This window comes from Paracoccidioides brasiliensis (genome assembly GCF_000150735.1).
Source record: "Paracoccidioides brasiliensis Pb18 unplaced genomic scaffold supercont2.3, whole genome shotgun sequence".
NCBI classification, from domain to species: domain Eukaryota; kingdom Fungi; phylum Ascomycota; class Eurotiomycetes; order Onygenales; family Ajellomycetaceae; genus Paracoccidioides; species Paracoccidioides brasiliensis.
This window is the reverse complement of record NW_011371360.1, coordinates 3,484,917-3,510,792: the sequence shown is the minus strand read 5'-3', so window position 1 is coordinate 3,510,792 and position 25,876 is coordinate 3,484,917. Positions and strand designations below refer to the sequence as shown.

The following is a 25,876-nucleotide window of genomic DNA, read 5'->3' as shown; positions in this document are numbered from 1 at the left end:
CCCCTAGCTAGCTACCCGGCAGAACTTCGGCTGACATAGTTTTAACCCCGGGCTCGGGAGGGTAAATGGCCGACGGAAGCGCCGCTGATCCCAAAAGTCCCTGCACAGCCGCCAAGATGCGGCCCCAGTGGCGACGGCTTGGGGGCAGGCTTCACGCCAAGGATCAAGGTTGCTCTCGGCGATCGTTGGCTACAGTGGAAAATGCAACCCTGATTTGCGATATGTCTTCCAAGAATTTCTCAGGAACACCGCAATCCACGATATGTCTCTTTCCAGACAGGGGAGGAGAGGGTCTAGAATGCAGTTGATTATCATCATCGAAAAGCCCGGTATGGAACGGCTATCGCGTTGTGCATGCTCTGCTTATGGGAAGGTGCTAAAAGAGGGAAAAAAAAAAAGACAAAGACAAAGGAAAAGGGAAAAGGAAAAAGGGAATTAATTACAATCCCTTGAGCTTCATTTTAACCAAGTAATTCAGCAGCAAGTGATTCCAAATCCTCCAGGGTTTGAACCTCGACAGGCCCGTCGATGTCGGCATTTTCACGGCGTTTTGAGCGGCTACTGCTCCTCCTCAAGTTCTTACCATCCTCGTCTTCAGATGAGCCTTGGAACCATTTCTTTTGTTTCTTGCTTGGATGGATTTCTTCTCCTGCAGAGTCATGCTCATCCTGTGAAGCCTTGGCAGAGCGGTCTCTAGTGGTAGTTTCGTCGACCGGAGCAAGGACCCCTCCACCCTCCGTTGCCTCTCTCTCTGCCCGGGCCCGCTCCTTTCTTTTCTCCTTCTTTTCCCGTTTTTTCTGTTTCGCAATTTCTTTGTCTCTGATATCAGCAAGGCGAGTCCTCTCCGCTTCGAGTTCAAGGAACTTGATCCGTTGTGCATCTGCAGGGCCCCGTTTTTGGAAGTCATCTTCATCCTCCATTTCGTACACTTCGTGTGGGTTCCCATCGTCATCGAAGATTAGTTTCGATCCTTTGCCCTTGTATTTGAGAAGCTTCTTCTTTGATTTTAGGAGCTTCTCTCGCCGGTGAGAATCGATAAGAAGCTGCTCGCCACCAGATAGCTGTACTGCTTTGATGTCAGGTTTCGATGTGATGGAGTCATCACCAGAGATTGTGCCAAGGTTATCATCGCCCGCGTCGAATCGGCGTTTCACAGACAGAAAATAATTATCTTCATCTGCGTCTGCTTTGGAATTATCAAGCGCGTTGCCCAGGATCCCGCCATCGTCCTCATTAATTAATCTGGTGTAATGCTCGGTGAGAACGTCTTGGTTTCGCCGTTCAAACATGCGATCGTACTTCGTTCTCACAGGTTCTTCCTTTACCTTCTTGCGGTGTTCACCGTCGGTGTCCGTTTCGCCTCCGCTTGACAATGCTGCTAATTGTCGTGAAGCGTTCTTCCTCTTTTTGGTGTCTTCACCTTTGATAAACTTGATCCGAGGAGCACCGGGCAGACCTAAGCTTGCAGCATACGCTTCCAGGGGCAAGTCTTTCACTACAAAAACTTCTTTGTCCTTCTGGACATGAATGGATTTGACATAAGATATAAAGGCCTTTTGTCCAAGGTATTTCAATGCCGGATCCTTAAAACACATATTCTGTAGCTGGTGTTTAATGCTCTGTTGTTTCTTCGTGCGAACATTGATTTTTTCGATGGGAATTTTCTTTTGCTCGAGTCTCTTCAGCATCGCAGCCTCCTCACTGGGTTCTAAGAAGAGAACGGCTCGTCCATTCCGTTCGTAGCGTGCAGTTCTGCCGGCACGGTGGATGTATGTGTCTGCATCCTCCGGGCAATCAACCTGGATAACCCAATCGACGGCAGGGAAATCTAAACCCCTCGCTGCAATATCCGTAGCAAATAGACACGCATGCTTAGCTACGGAAAATTTCTTCGTGATATCCACTCTGGCACCTTGCTTCTGACGTCCGTGTAAATGCAGTAGGGATATACCAGGTTGCATATGTCTGAAGGACTCGTATACAAACCGAACTTGCTTCCCGGAAGAAAAGAAGACCATGATTTTGGATTTCAGACTACTCCGTATAAAGCTCCATAATGTATCTAGCTTCTCAGGAAGAGGCGTGACAATATAGTTCTGTTGAAGTTTGGCAGGGGTAGCGCTGGATGCAGCTTCATGGACGGATATGTACTCTGGATCCTGCAGGCTCAGGCGTGCAAGGTCCGACACTTTTTGAGTCTGAGTGGCACTAAACAGCATGGTTTGTCGTTCCTTTGGCAAATGCTCGACGATGGCGTCAACAGTGTTTTGGAACCCCATATCCATAATTCGATCCGCCTCATCAAGCACAAGTAGTTGGATACGATTTGTATCAAAAGCAGCAGTCTGGTCCATATGTTGCAACATGCGTCCAGGAGTGCATACCAAAATGTTCATCCTCCCTAAGCGTTCCTGTTCCTCCTGTAAGCTCTTCCCACCAATAACCAGCCCAGCAGAAAAGGAATGATGACGACCAATCTTCCTCAAGACCTCAAATATTTGGATCGCCAATTCGCGGGTGGGTGAGAGCACCAGGGCCCCCAGTCCATCATATTCCGTCCACTGCTTGCGATAGAGGAGTTCCAAAAGGGGAACCAGAAATGCAAGTGTTTTGCCGCTGCCGGTCTTCGCGGCACCTAGAATATCCCGTCCTTTGAGAGCATGGGGTAGTGCCTTGGCCTGAATACTGGTCAATGTTTTAAAATGAGACGCTGAGAGACCATCTAGGGAAGCCTCTGAGAGAGGAAGATCAGCGAATGCCTCAACTGGAGCTTTCACATCCAGCTCGTCGACTCGTTGCTTTAGTGTTGTGAGATCCATCTCCTCTCGTTTTCGTTTTAGGCTTCTGGCATCGTTACGAGCATGTTTGGAATGAGAGCTATTCCGGCTATGACGCGAGGGTGCCATTGCTGGAGTAGGGCGCCACACTTTTGCGTCGCGAGCTATATTAAATTTTGTTCTATCCTCTGCTGCAGAGAAATATGAACTGTGATAAGAGTGTTTGGGACCTTTTTTTTATATTTTTTAATTTTTAATTTTTTATGGTTTTTTTTTTTTTTTTTTTTTTTTTTTTTTTACTCCTGGTCAAACTAACTTAGTTAACTTCTATCTCTGCTTAGTCATCTGCTTGGCATAACAGCATAATGATTTGCAGCAGCTGCTCAAAGTAAGAAATGCGCATCAACCTGCAGGGAATAATATCAAACAATCACTCTTGGATTAATTCAGTAGGTTTCATCAAGAGATTTTGTCGACATGGCTAGCGATGAATTGGACGCACTTGACGCCCTGGACAGAGAGGCGTCGGAATTCACCAAAGTATGAGCAGAAGCTCGTTCCGTTCCCTAGTTTTGGTTTACTGACAGTGAGATTTCTGCAGGATGCGGAAATTGATCGCATTAGAAAAGCATTCCAGCTCGATGCGTAAGAGACTTCCAGTTGCAATATTTAAGCGCACAGCAAAATGTTTCTGCCAGATCGTGACTCGTCTAACTCTCGTCACACAGTTATGCAGTCCTTGATCTCCAACCAGGCGTCCCAGACTCAGACATTAAGAATCAATACCGCAGGAAATCCCTTCTCATACATCCGGATAAATCCTCAAACCCTGCGGCGCCCGATGCCTTTGATCGTCTAAAGAAGGCACAAACGACTCTGTTAGATGAGAAAGCACGGGCTCACCTCGACGAGTGTATTGCCGATGCACGAAGACTATTAATCAGAGAACACAAATACACGCTTGACTCCCCAGAGCTAAAGACGGAAGAGTTCAAAGTGGAATGGCGGAAGAAGACTGTCGAGGTTCTAGTTGAGGAGGAAGCGAGACGGAGGCGGCGGTTAAAGGCGCAAATGCAGGAGGAAGGTAGGGAGAAAAAGAAAGAGGAAGAAGAGATGGAGATGAGGAAACGGAAGAGAGCGGAAGAGAAGGCCTGGGAAGAGTCACGCGAGGAGCGGATTGGGAGCTGGAGGAATTGGCAGAAGGGGAAGTCAGAGAAGGCCGAGGGGGGGAAGAAGAAAAAGATGAAAGTGTTAGGATAATTCATGAATCGCATGCTCTTGAGTGGATAAGTGGGGTTCGTGCCTTTTTTAAGGGGTTTTATCTTTTAACATCTTTCAGGGGTTGGTCGATCAAATGGCGTTATTTTTTATATATTTTTTTTAACACTTCAACTGAACGGAGTTTATGATTGGGAGAATTATCCAGATTCTAATGAATATGCATTAAATAATCTGTACAGGCACACACCATGTTTCAATGAAAGTGGCATAACATACAAATAAATGGCTATATTTCTTGTTTACATCACGTGCACAGCACCTTCATCCTCAAAATGTGGGCCAGGAAATATACATGAGTATAAATACATGAATGAATCAGAGGATACCAGCGCGCCGATAAAAGTGTATGAGAAGCCTCCGCCCCAAAACATATTGAAAAAAAAAAGAAAGAAAGAAAGAAAGAAAGAAAACAAAAGACTTTTAAATGGACTTCGTGGAGTCATGATCCGCGATCAATATCATGAAATGTCACTACACCGTAGAAAGAAACGCGCTAGTACTAGCCACGAATAGGTTCGATTCCTTCGAATGGCATAAACCGGGCGCCAAGGGAAGAGTGAACAGTTACGCCATGGCGATCCTCTTCCTCGCATCGCGGACTGAAATTTCCCAGTCCGTGCGGGTCAAGTACACGCCTTCGATGAGAGCAACCAGGAGTAACGCAACAGCAACACCTGTCCAAAGCCCCCAGAGGTGCCACCCTAGTCCGAATGCTGTACCCATACTAATTGGCATAGCCACGGCATAGTAGCAGAATAGCTGGATATAGCCACCAATCTCCTGACGCCCAAGGCCCCGGAGGATGCCGTTGCAACTAGTTGCGAGGGCGTCAACAAGCTGGAACGAGGCACATAGGGGTAGGATCTGGGCGACCATTGTAGCAACTTCTTCATCGGACGTAAAAAGGCGGAGGATGGGGCTTCTCAGTACCGAGAGGGCTATAACATTCAACAGACCAACGCCAACGGCACCGACCATAGCAATTTTGGCAGATGAACGGGCAGCGTTGGTCAATGTTGCACCGATGAGATTGGCGATTCGAGTGCTGACGGCGATGGAGAGAGGGAATGGGATCTGGAAGGCGATGGCTGATATCGTAGAAAGAACAGATTGGGCGGCAAGCACAGTGGTGCCGAAGTAGCTCGAAGCGAGCGTTAGGAGCTCAAATGCAAGAACTTCAGCTTCAACCATAAGGAACCCCGGAAGTGCCAGACGCACCATGGGGCCCCAGTTCTGGAAACCCCGTTTAGTGAAGCCGTTCCAGCACTCCTTCCCGGCAATGAAATAGACGTATAAAAAGAGGAATATTGGGAGGAGGTTATCGGTTATGACAACTGCCAGTGGAGCACCAACGAAACCTAACCCAAGTTTCTAGCATGACAGGTCAGTATGCTAGAAACGCTTCCATTAAAACCTGGACGCCGACACACAGAACCACAACAACAGGAAACACATACCCAGACAAAAAACCAATTCATAAATGCATTGAAAGGAGCACATATTAAGAGAACTGTTAATCCCGCAGAAAAAAGACCTTGCGCCTGGACAAACCGTTTCCCACTTTCAAAACACGCATACGCCGGGGCACCAAGGAGGACGACCTTAAGATATAGACCTGCAAGCATTGCGACCTCTTTATCAGGTATGATAACCGTCAATATCTTATCTGCAAAATACCATACAAAGCCAATGGGAATTGTCAGGACCCAGAGAAAGTACACCATTCTCTGCATGTGCAGTCCAACCAGGTCTTTGTTTCCCGAACCAAAAGCCTGGGCGCAAAGAGTGTCCAGGCTTGTAGCGAGGCCTTGATATATCGAGTAGCCCGTGATGTTGGCAGTCATGCTCGCGAGGGACATGGCTCCGAGCTCTACTTTCCCAAGATGCCCAACTGTAAAGATGCTGGCAACCGTCAAGGAATATTGCAGCAGAAACGTGGCCACCAACGGGGCAGTATATTTGGTCAAAACTTTCGCTTCCCGACTCCATGTTGTGTAGATTAACCCTGCTTCAACTGCTTCCTCCCATTTTCTGTCGACGTCAGTGGGGCTGACATGGTCACCATGTCGCCTAGGTGATACCAAAAGGGCAGTAGTTTCAGTGGCACTGGAGCCAGGGGCACTCTCGGAATCCCTTGGCTGGATAGATTCTTCGTCTCCTCGCGGGACAGCCGTCTCTGACGCTTTCAGTTTCTGGGACAGCAGGCCACTGATCTGGTTTTGGAAAATAGCCGCTTTCCCATGGTGGCGCTCTGGAGGAATAACATGATTGTCTTCCAGTAAGTCCCGTTCCTCCTCCAACGCCTGCTCCACCTCCCAGTCCACTAATGCCTCACGGTCCTGCTCCCGGGAGTGCGGAACAACGGTCCCTCTTGGGCCTGCTGTGAAGAAGCTAGGCCTTCTATAAGATCCAGCCAAAGAATGGGGGCTAGAAACAACCGTCGATGGTGAAACTGAAATTGACCCAGAAAAGGCTCCCTCTAAATGATCACGGCCTTCTCCAATATTGACGGTGATGGGACCATTATTGTGTGGATAAATCGGCATAGTTGTCTGCAGATGAGGAAGATCAGAGGCAAGCAATGCTGGCTCTAAATTACAGATATATTCCTGCCAGTTAAAAAGGTAAGCAAGTACTCAAGCAACCAGTAGACTGACATCAAACGACCCCAATACATCCATGCCGGAATAATCGCACAATTGCAAGGTATGAAAAAAAGCAACTGGCGGATAAATTAAGGGCTAAACCCTCCAGTACAGGGCGGGTCTGATCCAAGACGGAAAATAAACAAAGGAGTGAACTACCTATGAACAAGGGGGTCACGTTGGCAACAACTCCAGTAGCGAAATCATAGGATCTTATACATAGAGACGAACTGCTTATATATATAAAGATAGAAATGGGCGATACATCCTTTCTCTACGCACAGAGGGGGGGATAAATGGCGAGGGTATGGCTTTTGGGCTGGCGCGGGAAGCCTGGGGAAGAAGATTCTATAACCGGCTTAACCAGTTTAACTAGTTAGTTCAACTTGACTGGAAACTGACTATTGCGGGCTGACTCATGCAGGTCTCAAACGGGCGCGTGGGATCAACTCAGCCAATGAGATAAGTCAACGGCTTTATTTTGTCCCGATTTTGCCCCTTTGGGTTTAGCGCGGTATTACTCGTAGGCCGAATTCAAACTCCTCAGCATGTGAATCGTTGCTGTATTAGTTTTCTCGTCGAATACGGTTATTTACTTCAAGTCCGAACATATATTCTGTTATACGATGTATGGTTCCCCATTTATAAATTACCAGCACAGGTTTTTCCATGTTACTTCACCCCAACCATTCGCGAGTTGCTCAGATAAACTAATAGTTTTGTTGACGAGTTATTTGACAGAACTGTCCCCCGCAGCTACTTGAAACCGGGATCATGCGCTGTGCGAATCACAAGAATATCCAAAGACAGATAGATGCTTATCAGCGTTATCCTGGTTGCCAAACAGTCGACCCGATTATTCACCCATACCCCTTTAACTAAATTCTGACCGTTAGATTCCGTCATTGCAGCGCCTGTTCCAACCATGCCGCGCGAGACTACCCCAGAACTCGAAGATGCTGCAAACTGCAATACCACCATAGCCAATGCGCTGGGAAGACAACCAGTCCACGTCACAGCGTATGGGGCCTGCTTCCCCCGTTTCCCTGTTTCCCTGTTTCCCCGTTTCCCCGTTTCCCATTTCCCCCATTCCCTTTCTAGATCCCATCGTATCCCCAGCCGCACTGGCTAACCCGGGGCGCACACAGAGACCTCGCCTCGGAGGGCCCACTCTTCCTCTCCCAGCCCCTCTTCGGCCCTCTGCTCTTCGAGAACAAAGCATCCGACGCTCGTGACCACTGCGCAAACGAGCGCACCTTCCTGTCATGGCTCCGTCTCTCGATGTACCTCGCCGTCGTCTCCTGCGCGATCATAATGTCCTTCCACCTGCACTACCAACCGACCGAACTCGAGCTGCGCATGGCGCTGCCGCTGGGCATCATGTTTTGGATTCTGTCCTTCATCTGTCTGGGTAGCGGGTTGGCTACATACATACGAACGGTGACGAAGTACAGTCGGCAAGCGGCGTTGGTGCAGAGTGGCTGGAAGACGCAGGTGGTGTTCACTGTTGTCGCGGTGTCGATTATCGGGACCTGTATCATCCTTCTGAGCACGGGTTCTCCATCATCTCTTGCCTAGCGGTTCTACATGTATACCCCTGTGGTGGGGAGTCAGGGCCCCCCCCCCCCCCCCCCCCCTCCCCCAGGTGTGGACGGGTTATGCTTTATTTATTTGGGTGTGCTTGGCGTTAGAATTCAGATATCAGGGATTTTGACGTTTATTGGTCTGCCCCTCAGTTCTATCGTTCGATTTATCTCCTTCATATAGCATATCCGATAGATCTTATTTTTATTTTTATTATTTATTTATTTATTTATTTTTGGTTGTTGTCAGCCTACGTAGTCATGATTTCTTGCGGTTATGGACACGGGGAGCTGGAATTCTGCTTATGTTCTCCTTGTAATGAAGTAGGTGGTTGGCAGTTTTGGGACGGTATAGGGTTCATTGTTGCAATCCTCATATTACCTTGCCTATAGATCCCATGCCGGAATTAATTCGATAGGGAAAGAGGACGGGGGGAAGAAATAACTCGTATTGCGATTATTTGCCCGAAAATATTTCAGCGAGAGAAATGTCTTAATAGTGCAGCCAAAGTCAATCGAGGTCAGAACATTGCAAGGTTATGGGGTATCGCCCTCATGTGTTTTTGCTCCGCTAAGCTCAGATCAAATGGAATACTAATAAAATAGATAAACGCGAAAATCAATAATATCAATTTAAAGCATACGATGGAGCGTGGTGTCTCCCTTGTGCTGCTCGAACTCCTTGGTGCCGAACTTCTCCCACCAGTCGAATAGCAGAGAGTTGCAGATGAGCTTGAACCACGGGGTGAACTTCAATTCGGGCTCCTGGAACATCTGTTTGAGTTCCTCTGCCGTAACGTATCTCGTATCGCGCACTTCGTTGGGTCTCACGTCCAGATCAACGTCGGCCTGGATGAAGAGAATGTAGTCGACTGTGCGGGTTTTGAACATGAACAATTAGCTTGACCTTTGATATCACACGAAAACTTACAATAAACACAAATATTCTTCATCTTACTTTCATGCTCTCCCCACTTGCCATCACTGGGGGCCAGGTAGTGAATCCTAGTTAAAAATTCGAACTTCTCCAGTGGAACTTGCTCAGCCTTGATTCCGAGCTCGTGGTTAAGTTTTCTCTGAGCAGCTCTTTTAACACCCTGCACTGCAGCCTCAAACTTTACTCCGGTTTCACCGGGGATGCTAAGCGGGTGAGAGCAACAGGTATTGGTCCACATATCAGGAAACGTGATTTTTTCGGAAGCACGCTGCTGGAGCAACAATCTTTTATTGGAGTCAAAGAGAAAGACGGAGAAGGCGCGGTGAAGGAGCCCACGATCAATATTGCTATTCAAGTGGCCTATGATATGTAAAGTAACGTTGCGAGAAAAGGTCAGCACACACAATTCCTGTCTGTCCACGGATACGAAACAAAAGCGAAGGATAGCCAACAACATTTGTCCAGCGGAAAGTCCGGATAAAGAATTGGACAGGGAACGAATGCAGGGAGGGAAGCACAGACATGTCTTCTTGCTAGCGCTTCCAATGGGCTGGTCATTCTCATCTAGCACAATGCAGACTTCATCCATCAGACGGATCTGCTCCACGTCGTAGCCCTCAAGATCGCCGCTCTCACCGGCAGAGGGGTCACGCTGTGTTCTGGAAAAAGCATGCGCAAGACTTGGGTTCACATCTGGAAAGAGAGTAGTGACATTCTCCGCCGTTATAACTGGAGTAGTCGTCGTCGTCGTGCTTGACATTATTTTGGGTGGGCATTTAACGGTGGTAAAATCTCGAGGACGGGGGCTTGACGGGGAGAGAGGGGGGAGGGAGGGTGGTAAACCGGGAATTGAATCACGGTTCGACAGAATATAATTATGCTATGGCTTCGTACGGAAGGACGCACTCGAGAGTGTTATGTATGATAGCGTAGAGGTGGATTGCACGGGATTAAAGACTTCGAAGACAATGAAATATATAAAATAAATCCCTTGGCGGTTGAGTCGAGTTCGGTGTTGGGGAATCACTCGGGTAACCTTCCTTGGAACTTGTCCCCCTAATTAAGCAAACAACCAATAACTCCGCAAACATCAGATGATGCTCTTGACCTCATCGAAACAGACTTTCACTTTAAACCTACAACCCACCGCAGTTGAGTTTCATAGTGATTAAACCACGTTTATTGTTTTGCGTCTTCCGACAAAAGCAGGAGAGCGGAGGAGAAATTTAACATTTACAGACCGACAATGAGATGCTTTTGTTTAATTTATTGCTGTCAAAGGTGCCTGTTATCGACGAATACTTAATGTATTCAATCCCAGAGATTATAAGCGATGCCGTTGGGCGACAAGTGTTTACCCCCTCTTACAGCGCTCGCTTTTACTCTTCGAATACCCATGGAGCTTTCCTAGGGGACCCTTTTAGCTGTTTTCTGTCAGTTTCGGCACCAGAATGCAAGACGCTATCCCGAGCTTCCATATGATGGATGAGGAACGAACCCGTTCTCTGTATTTTGAGAAGTTGGCTAGTGACAACACCATATCCTGTCCTTTACAGATGATGCGAGATCTATATACTTGGAAACATCTTTATCCAAATGCACCGGAAAGGAGGTGTTGGATTTTGCAAAGCTTTTATTTTATGGAGGCAAGTGGTCGACATACAAAACAATGCATCCCGTGATCCCTCAGCCAACAACCTTTTACTTGTCATTTTACGGAAATCCAAGTTCCAAGAAAGATAAAGAGTAATGGAGCAAATATGGGGGTATATATGAAACTCCGGATGTCAAGACAAAGAGCCTCATCTCTGAGTCCCCGATTGCCATCAAGAAAGTGATCGTGCGATATTCCAAAGTCCATTATCCAGAGATTGACTATCCAGCAGACAGGCCCCTTTTCCCTATGTCGTACAGGGGATTTGCGAAGGAATGTTTCTGCACTATCATACCAAAGAAAGGCTTAATAGTGCTTCTTTTGGCCCCTTTGAACACAATCAACTTTCAAATTCCAGAGAGTATTTTTTTAGAGTCAGTTTTCACTGTCAACTGGCTGATTTGGGTTGCTTATTCAGCTTTTGTATATCGATCAGGATCCACCTACGCCAGTAAATGATTCTGCAATATGCATGTGTAAAAAAAAAAAAAAAAAAAAAAAAAAAAAAAAAAAAAAAACCGAAGCAAAATGGAAGGTTCGGAACTCCCCAGAAATGCAGAGTTCTCAAGCTAAAATTGACAGCTGTCTGAAGAACACAGACACTTGGAATTGGTATGTGCGTGTTCCAAACTAAGTCAAAGATCTTCAACGTGCATAACGATTGTGTCGGGGGTCAGTTTTCCAAACCCAAAGCTTCATTTTCGTGCTAGCCACCCTTTTCGAACTCACGTCCGCGCGTGCATGAAATGGAAAGTCGAACAATTTCGAAGGCCCCAAAACGGATATATTGTTCCTGCAGTCCAGTCCCTAAACGCGATTTCATAGATATTAATCTTCCCCTTCGTTTCATTTCATTCTTACATACATGGTGCAACTATGCCCATGCGCCCAGCCAGGCCAGATGGTTCATGCAGGTCCCATGTCAATATCTGTTCACTCGATATGCCAACAGAATGGGGAGTGCGGTGATTTCAAAACTAAATACTCCTGTCTCATGCAAGGGGGAAATATAAATGTGAAGCTTTTTTAATTCTAGTTACCCATTTACGACTTCATGTATGTACTTTACCGTACGTATAGATTCATATTGTGACTTACAAACCAGGAAATGAAATGAAATTCTCAATTTCCCATATCCTCCCTCCGGAAAAGAGATACAGGACCCAAGTAGCTCACGCTTGTTGTATCAGGACAAATAGAGGGAAGAGCAATAGAAAATTACACTGTTGAGTAGACCATACGGATTTTTAAAAATATAGACAGAGGCGATGCGAAGCGATGAGAGCTTCCCAAGTAACTAGAAAGATAGATAAAATGAAATAAATGCTGGGGGTTCAGAAATGATGAAAAAGGTCGCAAAGGCCAACAACGGGTAACGTGGTTGGGGAAGCCCCTATAGAATAATATAGGAATCGACAAACTCTCTCCATTGCCTCAACTCAGAGGTTGGTTAGTTAGTCAGGCCGTAACACAAAATGGCCATGGATATCCTCTCCCTTTGTTCGTTCTATTCTCCACAGCATTCGGCGAAAAGCAGCAGCTCCGAAATATGTGGATCATGCAGCACGGAATATGCAGGGGAATGGACATGGACCGATACCCATGAATAATAATTATTTATTTTTATTTCCTCCCCATCAACGGTCTTGATTTACCCATTCTCTTTGGACTCCAAGTAACTACTACAGCAGTACTTATTGTCTCTTTCAATACTGCCCCAGCCCTCCACATACATATTTTGCCCCTGTTGCACTGGCCGTTGCTATCACTTTCCTCATGCTTTGGACCTTGTGATGTTAGTTGGGGGCGGGGACAGTTATCGATCACGATCATCAGGTATCATGAGAAGTCAGCCACAAACGGGCCGTCCTACGAAGGCGCTAGTGTGAACCAAAAGAACGATCGTTGAAACCAGCAAGAATACGGGAATGGATCCGGGGAGCAACGGATGCATACACGTCACACATTGCTTCCACAAAATTCCCTGCATTGTGATGGCCATTGGGGTTGGCCACTTAGTGAGCCAACAGAAATGTGGCTTTCGGATAGGATTACCCGAGAGGACATGCAGAAGAAAGTTCCAGGAGCTTAAATCAGATCGAAGCATGCATTACTAAATAGAGTTGAGAAAATTGCATTATGAAATAAAAGGTACAAGAGTAAAAAAAAGAAAGAAAGTCAAAAGCACACGTTAAGCAAAGCAAACCATAACGTGGCCTAGGCAAAGAATGCAAGGCACCAAAAGTATGAACCATCTCCGGGAATTCCACACCAGAACCGTCTTTGCTCCGCTCTCTGATTTCCTGTGCCGTGGTCCGATTTGTGACAACCTGCATTTTCATAGATATAACCAGAAAAAGTGAGATCAAAAATAAAACAACAATAAACAACAATAAATTAACAAAACATAACCAATATACAGTGTCCTGCTGAAGGCCATGGGGACCACAAAATATAAAGCTGAAAAAGGCATTGACATCACAGCACCACCCAACGGTACGCAATATACCATGCGATAATTACAGCAGAGGTCTTTTGTGTGACAGGTTTTGAGTCAAAAAGGGGTTTCCCTATGGCCCATGGGATGGGATTTTACGCTTTTCTCTTTGTCAAAAAAAAATAAAAATAAAAATAAAAAAAGAGTACAGAAAACGAACCAGAAAATTGGATATTTTCACAAATATTGTGGATATGCATTGGCCGTATCATCGAGATATGGCGAAAGGTACGAGGTATTTAACTTTTGGTCAATGGTTTCGAGATATGCAGATATGGGATCGCCATATGGGACAGGAGGTGGTTGGTGCGGTTTGATAAGATCAACCACTACTGGAAGATCCGCGGTTTTGCGTTGAGCTTGACGAAGCTCTCTTCTGCACCCATCCTCGCGATGTCTATAGAATTGACTTCAGTATCCTGTGATTTTGCACAATAACCGAATGCATCTTCTCACCTTCTTAGTGTGTCCTGACGAGCAAAGTAGTGGCCACATTGATCACAACCATGCTGTCTTAGTTTTTTATGCACCTAGAAATGAATATCAACATATTTTCTTTTCAGACAGAAGAGAATGCTAGATCAATCGGAGAAACATACACTATCGACATGTCTTTCAAGGTCAGTTTTCCGAGTAAATTTTTGGGTGCACTGGGGAGCAGCACATTTGTAAGGGAACTTTCGATTCGGATCATGGATTTTCATGTGCGATTTGCAGTTCGAATTCCTGGTGAATTTCATTCCACATTTCTCACATGTATATTTCCCAGCCGCTCCGTATGGGTTTCTCCTTGCTTGTTTCCTGATACCACTAGACTGAATTTTTCCTGCGTCGCCATGAGAGACTGCCACATGTGAGCGTGAAGATCCTAGAGGGATTCTAAGAATCCTATTATTTATCATGAGTCTTTCGCTGTTGTGATTCTCCACCTTTGTATTCTCAGCGCTGCCTTCGAGGTCAAATGGTAGAGCATTAGAATCCCGACCTAAGTTCCAAGGTATGGTGCAGCCCATCTGCTGGTGCTGCGGGTGCTGCGGGTGCTGCTGATGCTGCTGGGACATGGAAAACCCTGTTCCCTGTCTCGAAACTGGAACTGGCTGATAGTGAAGACCACTATGATATGAAGCCACAAACCGCTGCATCATTTCGTTGCCCGCCATTCCACAATGTGCGGGACTCGAGTATAGCATTGAGGTAGCCGAATGAAGTTGTGTACCATGTAAAATCGATTGAGCCTCTTCAAATGGAAGAAGGTCTGATATCGCTCCCATGGGAGAAAAGGCGTGACTCGGGCCACATTCACGTTGCCATTCTTGAGGCGGTTGTAGAAGCGACTGAGGCGGTGAGCACATAGATATTTGCGAGGGACTGAAAATACCAAGCCCAGCAGTAGCAGGCGAATTGGCTGAGAGGACTGCCGTTTGCGCACAGCTTTGGGGAGGAGTAGGGTAAGGAGAGGAGGCATTGACAGCTATGGGATGACAGGCAGATGTATAGAAGTGCGGAGAGTGTGTCGCGTGAGACCTAGGAGTGAGGTCCATAACTGGCAGAGATGGAATACAATGACGACAAGAGATCTTGAGCAAAATATAGAGCAGGAACCAAAAAAACTGTTCACAGGATAAGTGAAAATATATTGATAGTGAAGCGGTAGTAAAGTAAGCAATCGTTGGAGCGAAACGCTGAAGTGAGGAACTGGTGTATGGAGCGGGACAGGAAATAAAATATTAAAAGAATAAAAAGAAAAACAAGTGAGAAATTTCGGAAAGCAGAATGAAAAGAAAAATAATAAAAAAAAAATAATAAAATCCTGGATAGGGCATCGAACCCAGCGGCCAGATAAACCGCCCCTGAGTCCTGTAGTTTGGTTAGGTACCATGGCATGTGGAGAGATAGAGCGATGCACGAGCGTGAAGAAATAACCCTGCATAAAACATGCAAAAAGACAATATGAGAAGTTGAATGAACGCCCTGCCACCGCTACCTGTATGCACTGTAAAACACAGATGCTTGCAGCGAGCCTAAAGAATTCGGCTGGAAACTAAAATGGCATAGACGGACCCGACGGTACGGTATGCGCATGCACCTTATCTCACAGTCCAAAACACAGGCAACGGGTTAATTAGTTGGAGAAATTCCTGGGCAGCAATAGGCGGATCGGGCAAACTGTGAGATTTAAACGAGGGAACAGGTAGAGGGGCCTCTTTTGATGTTGTATCGGTTCAAGCACCCCAATGATCTTCTCAACACTTTACCTCAACTAGACAGGCTCTTCTCTGTCTGTCGGCGTCGTAGAAATTCAAAATGAAAAACGTAGAGGGTGGGGTATATGCGGGAGATCTACTGGACATGAAGAGAGGCGCGAGGCGCGTACAGGCGGATAGATTTAAATATAACTCGTCAAAATGAGTGGGTGAAATATGTGTGGAAAATTCCGGAACCGCCACGCAACTCAGGGCATGCTTCTTCCTAGGATATCCAGGAAATGTATCTACCAGTGAGAGAGAAATTATCCTTACCAAGCATATTGAAAATGCTGCGTAAACATTTTGTGCATATCCGACATCAGATGTATTAGCCATCATAGCTTTTTGTTCTGGCGTTAAAATACTCAAATTTCAATGATTCCTCGGAGAAATGGTTGCTCCCAACTGATCGATCTGGCTGCGGAGGTTATCCGCAACTTCAACCATGTCTGTCAAGCGAGGCGAACTGGGGCCGCTGTGGATCCGTGATCCACTTCTCTTGGCGCAGAGCGGGAACTGGCTTTAAAATATCTTTTCCCTGCAAAAGAACACGGCGGAAAAACCTTGACGACGATGAGGAGACAATTTGTGTGCTGGAACCTTCACTTGAATGCCAGAAAACGGACGGGACGACGAGGGTGGACATTGGGGAATTGTTTTCTCCGAGTCACACAGCGTCTGCTGCACTCATATGCAAGAATAATAGCTAAAGAATGGAGAGTGAGTTATCTTCAAGAGTGTTATCCGGACCTAGCATATCGATCCAGAAGGTAAGAATAGCCAGAGAGGGCGAACCCCAGGGAGAGGTATCAGATCAGATTCTTACAGTGAATCATGTGAGATCGTACTTGTTGGACTCGCCATCCTCACCACATCTATACAGTCAGGACAGGTATTGGCAAATTCTAACTTACCAATGGGGGCAGAGAGTTAAGTTAGACGCCGGGAGTTCACGCTTCCAGCACATAAACGGAAAGTCTAGGTTTAGAACCTAGACGCAAGTTGCTGACACGGTTTGTAGGTTGGACTGCACACAATTAATGAGGCTGACTGAAAGAGATGGTTTTTTCGGGTATTGTGTAATGATCTATATAGGTTAACAGATTCATCTCCACGCGTCTGACTAAAAATATGTTTCCTCACCTCTGCTAGGCTCAAACCCATCAGACTAGAAACTGAAGATATCAAAAGAATATTCATATCATACAGACAAATACCAGCCTAGATGAATTCTATGAACTTGGTCACAAGGCATATTCGACTTTTGAGTTTGCAAGGAAATGGTGCAGCCACAGAAGTGAAAATAAATGATGCAAGTGATAAAAAACAAAAATATTGATAGGCCCAACATAATGCTGCTAGCAGATGATGTTGGTACTGCCAGTGGGTGAGGATTCAAGGAATGATGTGACTTGCTCTTGGAAATGTGATGTGGTGTAGTGAGTGAATGTAGTTATCTCACACTAGCTAGAGGTCGGTAGGGGTGGGGGTGAAATCCGCAAAGCAAAACAATTTGCGTTTTTAATGTCAAAATCACCTAAACGCAACAGCCAATGGATTGTGAAAATATCCCTGTCATTGTAAATTGGGCTGCAGCCACAACGGCTCTGGGCATCAACCTTACATCCTGAGCGATGTTCTAATATCCAATCATTTCAGCCACTTTTCCCTTTGCATAAAGTGGTAGGGATGTGAAGGAAGGGTTGCCGATCATCTTTTACATATTCGGGAGAGTTCAGGCTATTCAATGTCATCATTATCATGGCATCTGTTAGTGATGGGCTTTGAAAACTACACCCGCTAGTCCGAAATTCACTTAAAGGAACATTTTGACGGTCATACCCAAAGGAAGCTTTGACTAAACATCCACGACATCTGCTGGAGTGTTATCCCAAGCCAACTTTGTGAAATGGTTAGAAAACGTAGATATGTGTTAGCAGTCCATAAACTGCCTTCATTACTCAAATATCTGCTGCGTTCTCAACGAGCGGGTGGATGAGGCGTGATATCAATGTAAAGAATAGCCACCACAGGGAGAAATTTTAGGAAAGCCTTCGTCTAACCCACCGTTTCACAATATTAGCACCAGATATGACCGACCGGATACATTTCCAGTGTTGAACAACTAGGCTACCATGTCCTTGAGTACGGGTATCTATGCATAATCAGTACTAGCGTAAATGGGCCGAATGAAGCAGTGGTCAAAGTCGGGGGCGGCGGGAGTTACTCACCAAGCTACTGAAGTTGAATTCAGGCTCATCAACGAGCAGATCCTCCATTAACCAGTCAGATTCAATGACGTGTGGTGTACATTTTGACAGATCCTCAAATCTGTCTTGGAACTAAATATAAGCCTTTTAACGATAGGATATCGAAAGATATGTCTGATCTGTAACGTAGGCATTTCCCTGTCTCAAACTGATGACGACTTCGAAAATCCCCATTAGCAAGAAGCGCGCGTAGCTTTAATCATATATGAGCAGCAGAGTCCGCCATTAGCGGTAATCATACAACACTGAGCCACATCTCCTGATCGTAAAAGCGCCCGAAACGGTAGGGAGTGAGATTCATCAAGATGTCTAGGGTGGTGAGACCCAAAACGGCAGGGAGAACGATTCATTATGATGCCTTAAGCAGTGGGAGATGAACTCACAAGCAATGAGCAATGCAAGACCCGTCCCAATGATTCCTAACTCCCAGAGGCTCCAAAAATTCATTTGATAGAATGCAATCCCTGGCTCCCGTATGCTACTAATTTTGTCGCATGAAAATGCGGAAATCCAAACGTATATGAGCACTTCAACAAGGTTGGTTCGAAAAGGATTCCGTGCCATAAGAACTGAAGAGTATAAAGCGAGGAACGACAGAAAAAAAAAGAGAGTCTCAAATGATTTCTGGATAATAGACTGAGATAAAAGCTTTTTTTGAGTTTGCAATTGTTGAAATTGTTGCAATTTCGCATTGAGTCTCAAAAATATGGAATATACGTCGGCTTCAAGACCTCCTTCCGAGGAATTGGTGCTGGCGTTATTGTTATTTCCGAGAGACCCTTTATTAAATTTTTTTGTCCCATATGCTATGAGTCGTGAAACCAGTGAGGAATGCAGGAAGAAAGGTCGGCGTTCATGGCCAACTAGATCTTACCTATTTGAGGCTCTCTGCACGATCCTATTGCATAGGCTTCAGTATCAAACCTAGATATCCTCAAGAGTATATGCCTCGAGAAGTTCGTCGAGAGGGTATGTTACGAGTTGCCAAACCACAAACTCTCAAGCATATCCTTGACTCTCGTTAAGACCCCAATAGCCATCATCCTGGTTACAAATTTGCCATTTTATAATCCTGGTGGTGGCAGCGATGGTGCGAGGCATTTTCAAAGGAGTCCAGCAGTTGTTGTCCCACATTTGGTCAAAACTGGATGGGGCAACTGGAATTGCTTGTATAATAGAGCTAAAATCATATCAGTATATCTTCCAACTACCAAGATTTTCGGAGCTGAAAACATACTCAAAGAGCTTCTTTATGATTGGGGCAAGAGGCTCGTATCAGCAATCATAGGGAGTTCCAATGAATCATTATCTGGTAGAATTATCGACAAATTGTCGGTCGGGACATACGTCTGGACGGATTGTGCAGACCACATCAAACAACTTCTATAACAATTCAGAGCGCTATATATATATATATATATATATATTTTCTCAAGTTATTCCTGTTGACTCCATTTCAACAAGAGTCCAATGAGCCTTGGGCACTGATATTGCACATTAGCTCACTTGTCCGTTCAAAGACATTACTGAAGAAATTTACGGCAGGGTGGCACGGTAGTCTGAAAGACCATTTCAATATAACCAAAACGGGAATCCCATTGGATATATGAAGTGGAAACTGATGCCGTCGGATAATCTCTTAGAAAGATATTTCCAATCTCTCTATATGCATTATCCTTGATGGCGTTTTGCAAACCATTTTGGCGTTTAGTTCCCAGATGAAATTGTATTCACGAGTTGGATGAGCTATTCCAAAGAGAGATTGGTTGTTTTAATATAGTTGTTACGAAGGAGACGCCCAAAGTCTGCGATAACTAGCGTAAGATACAACAAACGATACACTAGTAGTAGTTATCACATGATTGTATTGCTTAGCTAAGCAGATATGGAGCCCCAGGTCCAACCGTCATACCCGTCTTGCACCCACCTCCAAGCATCATATGGCGTGGTCCAGCGTATCAAGGTCTATTTCGACGTGACAAGCATCTGCACCCGTTCCGGTGCTTTAAATGCGATGCTTATGACGCCACACCTATTGACAAAGACTCGTGACATACCAAAGAAGACTTTATAAACTCAAATACATAAAGGCATAGGACAGGCAACATGCTTTCAGGCTGCCACTTGGGGTGTTGATAATACTTTATCTCCTAACGACCCTGAGCTCCTAACGACACCATGGGACAGGGCTATTCCATTACCACTTTGTCAGCTGGCTCTGCCGGCATCGATGTGCCAGAGCTCGCAGGTCTCGTATACGAAAAATCCTTGGGAACTGCTAGGTTCATGAAGAGCATTCGTGCTCGACATAGAAATGGTCTCGTTTTTGTTAAGGTGATAATAAAGCCGTATCCGAGCATGAAACTGGATCCTTATGTCAAGGCCATTCTACGTACGTATTTGTTTCTGCGATGAAGTAGCTGTCATAATCTAATTAAGTTTGGGTAGGTGAACGAGATATACTAGAGCAAGTTCCAAATGCCCTTGGGTATCAGCGGATACTGGAAAGTGGGACTGGAGGTTACCTTGTCCGTCAATATATTCATAGTTCACTGTACGATCGTATGAGGTACGTTCATAACAACCGCCCCTCTGATGATGAAATACACAGTCCTGTTTAACGCTGTACAGCACACGTCCATTCCTCGAAGATATCGAGAAGAAATGGTTAGCGTACCAGCTACTATGCGCTCTCCGGGATTGTCATTCCCATGATATCTTCCATGGAGACATAAAGACGGAGAATCTGCTCGTAACGTCCTGGAACTGGTTATATTTATCGGATTTTTCATCGTCATTTAAACCAACATTTCTTCCAGAAGACAATCCGGCCGATTTTTCATTTTATTTCGATACGTCTGGCCGCCGGACATGCTACTTAGCTCCTGAAAGATTTCTCGTCACGGGAGAAGAACCTGAGGGTAGGGGAATGAACTGGGCAATGGATATATTTAGTGCTGGTTGCGTCATTGCCGAACTATTTCTCGAGTCTCCGATTTTCACCCTCAGTCAGTTGTATAAATATCGAAAGGGGGAGTATGACCCAGAACATAGCCATCTGTCAAAGATAGAGGATCCCAATGTAAGGGATTTAGTCGTTCATATGATCCGTGTCGACCCAGAATCCAGATACTCAGCTGAAGAATGCCTCAATTTCTGGCGCCACAAAGCTTTTCCTGAATATTTCTACAGCTTCCTTCACCAATACATGGGGCTCATTACCGATCCCTCGTCTGGTGGTGCTCGTATTGGTCTCAGCCCTGGTGACCTGCGAGAAGCCGATGAGCGCATTGACAAAACATATATGGATTTCGACAAGATATCATATTTTCTGGGCGTTAATGCTAAACCTACTGTCGACGGATCAAGTCTCACATACCCATCACTCAACTACCCCGATTTCCCCCTTCAACTCGATTTACCGAATCATGGTCACCAATATTCCAAACCACAACCTGAATCTGATGATGGGACCTTGATATTTCTCACACTTGTTGTTTCAAGTCTACGAAATACTGTAAAAACATCGACTCGAGTTAAAGCCTGTGATATTCTGTTGGCCTTCGCTGAAAGAGTTCCCGATGAAGCAAAACTAGATAGGATTCTGCCGTTTGTGATGTTTCTACTTACTGATCGTTCAGATATTGTTAAAGTGGCTGCAATCCGAACGTTAACACAACTTCTCGCCATGGTCCGTGTGGTTTCCCCGGTCAATGCTTACATCTTCCCAGAGTATATATTTCCCCGCCTCCAGCCATTTATACCCAGCCTCAGTTCAAATCCCAGCCCAATCGTTAGGGCAACCTACGCTTCCTGCATTGCGTCTCTCGCTCAATCCTCCCTTCGGATATTAGATATGATTCAAACCTTGCGCTCGGACATCCGACTGGGTTCACTTGTCCCAGAAAGCACAGAAGCAGGTTGGACGGAAGATGTGTCCTACCATAATCTTTACGATGTTGCTCAGGTTGATCTTCTTGACTTTTTCGAAGCTCATACTAAGGCTCTCCTTACGGATAATGATGTTTCCGTTCGTCGGGCCTTCCTTGGATCTGTCTCCAGTCTTTGTGTCTTCTTTGGTAACCCGAAGGCAAACGAGGTGATTCTGAGCCACCTCAATACTTATTTGAATGATAATGATTGGATACTCAAGTGCGCATTCTTTGAGGCAGTTGTTGGAGTCGCAACATATGTTGGAAGTATAAGTTTAGAAGAGTTTATTCTACCACTTATGGTTCAATCAATGACGGACCCAGAGGAGTTTGTTATTGAGAGAGTCCTTCGCTCTCTTGCTCGTATGGCGAAACTGGGGCTATTTCAACGATCAACGACATGGGACCTCCTTCATATCGCGGTACGATTTTTCGTCCATCCTAGCATATGGATACGTGAAGCCGCCGTTCAATTTGTTGTGGCTTCAACAACCTTCCTCTCCCCAGCCGATACGTATTCCATTATATCACCCCTTGTTCGTCCTTTCCTCAAAACCAACACAACAGACATATCGGAAACCCAGCTTTTGGATGCGCTGAAAAAGCCGCTATCCAAAAGTGTGTATGATATGCTATTGATATGGGCAACCAAGTCTGAAAAAGGCCTCTTCTGGAAAACTGCTGCTCGAGATGGAACATTTGTTCTGGCAAGTCCGCCTGCTCCAAGTATAGGGAAAATGCGGCCACGGAGCGGCAATTTCTCGTCTAACGGTCTCACCAAAAATGAAGAAGATGAGCAGTGGCTCGCTCGATTGAAGAATATTGGGATGACCCAGGATGACGAATTCAAGTTATTGGCTCTCAAAGAGTACATATGGAGAGTAGCGATGAGACGGGCAAAAGAAGGACATACCAGTTCCACGGTGCCTCTATCCAACATTATATCTTTAACTCAACACGGGGTAACTCCGCAAACGGTCTTCTTTGATAAAAATCAAGGGATGGAACAACAACAATCATCCATTGGCAAAGCTGAAGCGTCTCCTGGAGAAAGAAAAGTTCATACAATTGCCGATGCACTTCTTGACGCCTCAACCACAATTAATGCAGCACCTGGGTCGCGCCGTAAGAACATCCCACTCAAGGGCAGCAGGCGGGTAGAAAGCGTAAGCTCTCTTGCTGTTCCCCATACAGTTTCACCTGAGTCGCCATCCCAGAACCCCCATGCGGGGTCGCACGATTCATCAGCATCTCCATCTGATGTAGAACAAAGAGATAACATCCTCAGAAACCGAACTGAAACCGTATCGGAACGTAATACCTCGTTGGACCGTAATGGTTCTAACAATCATGCCACTTCCCATCCGGACGGCAAAGCTCATCGTCGATCTTCTGCCATAAACCTCCTCAACCGTAATGAAACTACCAAAGCATATGCTGAAACGTCAACTACGTCCATGAATGCTTTCGGTAAAGTGGATGTAACCTTTCAAAGAGACCAATTACGGCCATCGCCGCTCTCTGTGGTGCAGGACCTCAATGTTCCACCAGAGCCACAGCAGCAACAATATCGCACAAACCATACGTACCGTGGCAATGATCCTACAATACTCAAGCTTCTGGATGCGGTGTTTGCTGAGAATTGTCCCACTGATGTATTTGAGTTCGGTCCTACTGTTTCCCCTGTGAGCGCTCATCATCCTATCAAGAAAGCCAGTTTCCAAGAACCAGAAAAGCCCTGGAGGCCTCAAGGAAACCTTGTTGCAATGTTCGGTGAACACAGCGGACCCATAAACCGCATTGCAGTCGCCCCTGACCATGCGTTTTTTGTCACAGCCTCAGATGATGGTTCTTTGAAGATCTGGGATACCACGAGGCTAGAAAAAAACCTAACACCACGATCGCGACAGACCCACCGCCACAGCAATGATGCGAGAGTGAAATGCGTTACATTCGTCGAGAACACTCACACATTTGTCAGTGCAGCTACTGATGGAAGTATTCATGCTGTTAGGGTTGATTATCGCAGTATTAATGATGCTGTTCGATATGGGAAACCGCAAATTGTTCGCGACTATAACCTTTCTTTCCATTCAAATAACTCAGGTGAATACGCCGTTTGGATGGAACATTATCGGTCGGAAACCCATTCTATCCTTTTTGTAGCCACGAATAGATCCCGAATCTTGGCGTTAGACATGAAACTGATGACCCCGCTATATACCCTCGAAAACGCAGTTCATCATGGAACTCCCACAACATTTTGCCTGGACAGGAAACGCAACTGGCTTCTCCTAGGCACATCTCACGGGATTCTTGACCTCTGGGATCTGCGGTTCCGCATACGAGTAAAATCCTGGGGTCTTCCCGGCGGAACCCCAATACATCGGCTGGTTATCCACCCGCTTAAAGGGCGAGGTAGATGGGTGTGCGTGGTGGGAGGTAGCAACGACGGTTCGGAAATTATGGTATGGGATATCGATAAAGTCCAATGTAGAGAGGTTTATCGCACTGCGTCTGCGGCTGCTAATCCCGTCAATGGAAGCAAGGATTCGCCCAAAGCTAACACACGGAAGAACACCAACCTGGTAGCAGATATTAGCTGGAAGAACTATGAACCATGGCGTGTCGATGAGGATCGACCTGAAGGCATGCTGGGCCGATTTGCCAGCAATCCCCAGTCGTTTGCGGGTGTCGAGCCAAGCTTAGGAAACGAGACTGGTCTTGTCCCGTCTAGCGGTGGCGATATCCGTGCCCTTGCAGTTGGGCTTGACGTACCTGAAAATAATCAGGATGGGTCCAAATGTGGCTTTTTGATATCTGGTGGGTCGGATCGGAAAGTCCGCCTCTGGGATGTCACGCACCCTGATGCTTCGATGGTGATCAGTGGTCTGGAGGTAGTTCCTGACGGAGTTCCACAGAAACCACGATATGACACAACACACCCCACTCCGTCGTTAGCAATAACCACTGAGTGGGTACCTACTGGCGGGACGTCGTCTAATGGCAGTGCCAAGGACCTGGATTCCGCAAAAAACCGTGGAACCAAAAATGCGGCGACAGGACCAGTGAAAGCTAGTCATCCTCCCAGGAGTACAGTAATCAGTTTGCAACAGCAGCAGCTCCTGAAAAGTCATCTCGATTCGATCCTTGATGTTGCTCTCCTGGAGGTTCCGTATGGGATGACTATCAGTGTGGATCGTGGTGGGATGGTATATGTATTTCAATAATTATCTGGGTTAATGGTTACGTGTATAAGCCAGGTCTTTAATTCAAATACAGGCATGCAATTGATACTTCTACGCCAAATCCCTGTTCAACTTCACACCAATAATCGTACCTTTCATAGGATCGAGACTAAACTCCAGTGATAGTTTCAATCCTTAAATCAGACATGCGTCTGCTGTTTTCAGAGTATGCTTCCCTCGATCACTTCTATAACAGGATATGAACGATGTGAAACTTTCGATATCAATCCCACTAAAAATCGTAGTCTACTGTAAAGTTGTGAAATGCATATTTCAGAATATGATCACTTCCTTGCTAGATTAGTATCTTGTTTCCTTTTATATTTTAGCCTTACAGATGTTCCTCGTTCTTCTGGTTCAGGGCAAAGCTTGGGTTTTCACAGATCAGTTCGCTCCACCCGCTCCAACCAACACGATTGGAAATCATCGACCTGTTCAACCCTTCTTTCGCTTCAGGGATCGCATCGCTTGCGAACTCCAGTAACTATCTAGCTCTGTATTAAGTTCGCCCCGATAATCCAGAACGTTCTAGAAACATTCAAGAAATTGCCTTGCTCGGAAACTGGTGAATTCCGCTTCTTCCAAAAACCAGTTGATTGATTAATCAAGTTAACGAACCCGATTGGCACTTATTTAGTTATAAGCCAAGTACATAGTTAGCTCCCGACTTTCTCGCATCCGACTAAGTAATAATACAAAGCGCACCAGGTGCGGTTGAATGCAATCCAACAGCTGTCATTGGGACCTGGCGTCTGGTAATATGCCCGCTACCCTCTGGTGCTAGGCCGTCTCATAGCGCCAGGTTT

At 45.8% G+C, this 25,876-nt stretch overlaps 8 protein-coding genes across 8 annotated transcripts; 3 read left to right on the top strand and 5 right to left on the bottom strand.

Moving 5' to 3' along the window:
* Nucleotides 1-461: 461 nt before the first annotated feature.
* Nucleotides 462-2,906, bottom strand: PADG_03453 (ATP-dependent RNA helicase DBP4; the record flags this gene model as incomplete). Its single annotated transcript, XM_010760571.1, has 1 exon — nucleotides 462-2,906. The coding sequence occupies one exon, from the start codon at nucleotides 2,904-2,906 to the stop codon at nucleotides 462-464; it is 2,445 nt and encodes an 814-aa protein (XP_010758873.1).
* Nucleotides 2,907-3,254: 348 nt separating this feature from the next.
* On the top strand, nucleotides 3,255-4,037 carry PADG_03452 (uncharacterized protein; the record flags this gene model as incomplete). Its single annotated transcript, XM_010760570.1, has 3 exons — nucleotides 3,255-3,317; nucleotides 3,379-3,422; nucleotides 3,506-4,037. The coding sequence occupies 3 exons, from the start codon at nucleotides 3,255-3,257 to the stop codon at nucleotides 4,035-4,037; spliced, it is 639 nt and encodes a 212-aa protein (XP_010758872.1).
* Nucleotides 4,038-4,622: 585 nt separating this feature from the next.
* Nucleotides 4,623-6,604, bottom strand: PADG_03451 (uncharacterized protein; the record flags this gene model as incomplete). Its single annotated transcript, XM_010760106.1, has 2 exons — nucleotides 4,623-5,429; nucleotides 5,516-6,604. 2 exons carry the CDS (start codon nucleotides 6,602-6,604, stop codon nucleotides 4,623-4,625), a joined length of 1,896 nt encoding a protein of 631 aa, XP_010758408.1.
* A 1,024-nt stretch (nucleotides 6,605-7,628) lies between these two features.
* On the top strand, nucleotides 7,629-8,281 carry PADG_03450 (uncharacterized protein; the record flags this gene model as incomplete). The annotated part of the gene is made up of 2 exons (XM_010760569.1): nucleotides 7,629-7,723; nucleotides 7,852-8,281. The coding sequence occupies 2 exons, from the start codon at nucleotides 7,629-7,631 to the stop codon at nucleotides 8,279-8,281; spliced, it is 525 nt and encodes a 174-aa protein (XP_010758871.1).
* A 638-nt stretch (nucleotides 8,282-8,919) lies between these two features.
* PADG_03449 (isopentenyl-diphosphate delta-isomerase) lies at nucleotides 8,920-9,983 on the bottom strand (the record flags this gene model as incomplete). The annotated part of the gene is made up of 3 exons (XM_010760568.1): nucleotides 8,920-9,158; nucleotides 9,245-9,583; nucleotides 9,746-9,983. 3 exons carry the CDS (start codon nucleotides 9,981-9,983, stop codon nucleotides 8,920-8,922), a joined length of 816 nt encoding a protein of 271 aa, XP_010758870.1.
* A 3,568-nt stretch (nucleotides 9,984-13,551) lies between these two features.
* Nucleotides 13,552-14,915, bottom strand: PADG_03448 (uncharacterized protein; the record flags this gene model as incomplete). Its single annotated transcript, XM_010760567.1, has 3 exons — nucleotides 13,552-13,771; nucleotides 13,831-13,904; nucleotides 13,974-14,915. The coding sequence occupies 3 exons, from the start codon at nucleotides 14,913-14,915 to the stop codon at nucleotides 13,552-13,554; spliced, it is 1,236 nt and encodes a 411-aa protein (XP_010758869.1).
* Nucleotides 14,916-16,059: 1,144 nt separating this feature from the next.
* On the bottom strand, nucleotides 16,060-16,266 carry PADG_03447 (uncharacterized protein; the record flags this gene model as incomplete). Its single annotated transcript, XM_010760105.1, has 1 exon — nucleotides 16,060-16,266. The coding sequence occupies one exon, from the start codon at nucleotides 16,264-16,266 to the stop codon at nucleotides 16,060-16,062; it is 207 nt and encodes a 68-aa protein (XP_010758407.1).
* Nucleotides 16,267-20,068: 3,802 nt separating this feature from the next.
* PADG_11604 (VPS15 protein kinase) lies at nucleotides 20,069-25,052 on the top strand (the record flags this gene model as incomplete). Its single annotated transcript, XM_010760756.1, has 3 exons — nucleotides 20,069-20,282; nucleotides 20,339-20,459; nucleotides 20,522-25,052. 3 exons carry the CDS (start codon nucleotides 20,069-20,071, stop codon nucleotides 25,050-25,052), a joined length of 4,866 nt encoding a protein of 1,621 aa, XP_010759058.1.
* Between the last annotated feature and the right edge of the window lie 824 nt (nucleotides 25,053-25,876).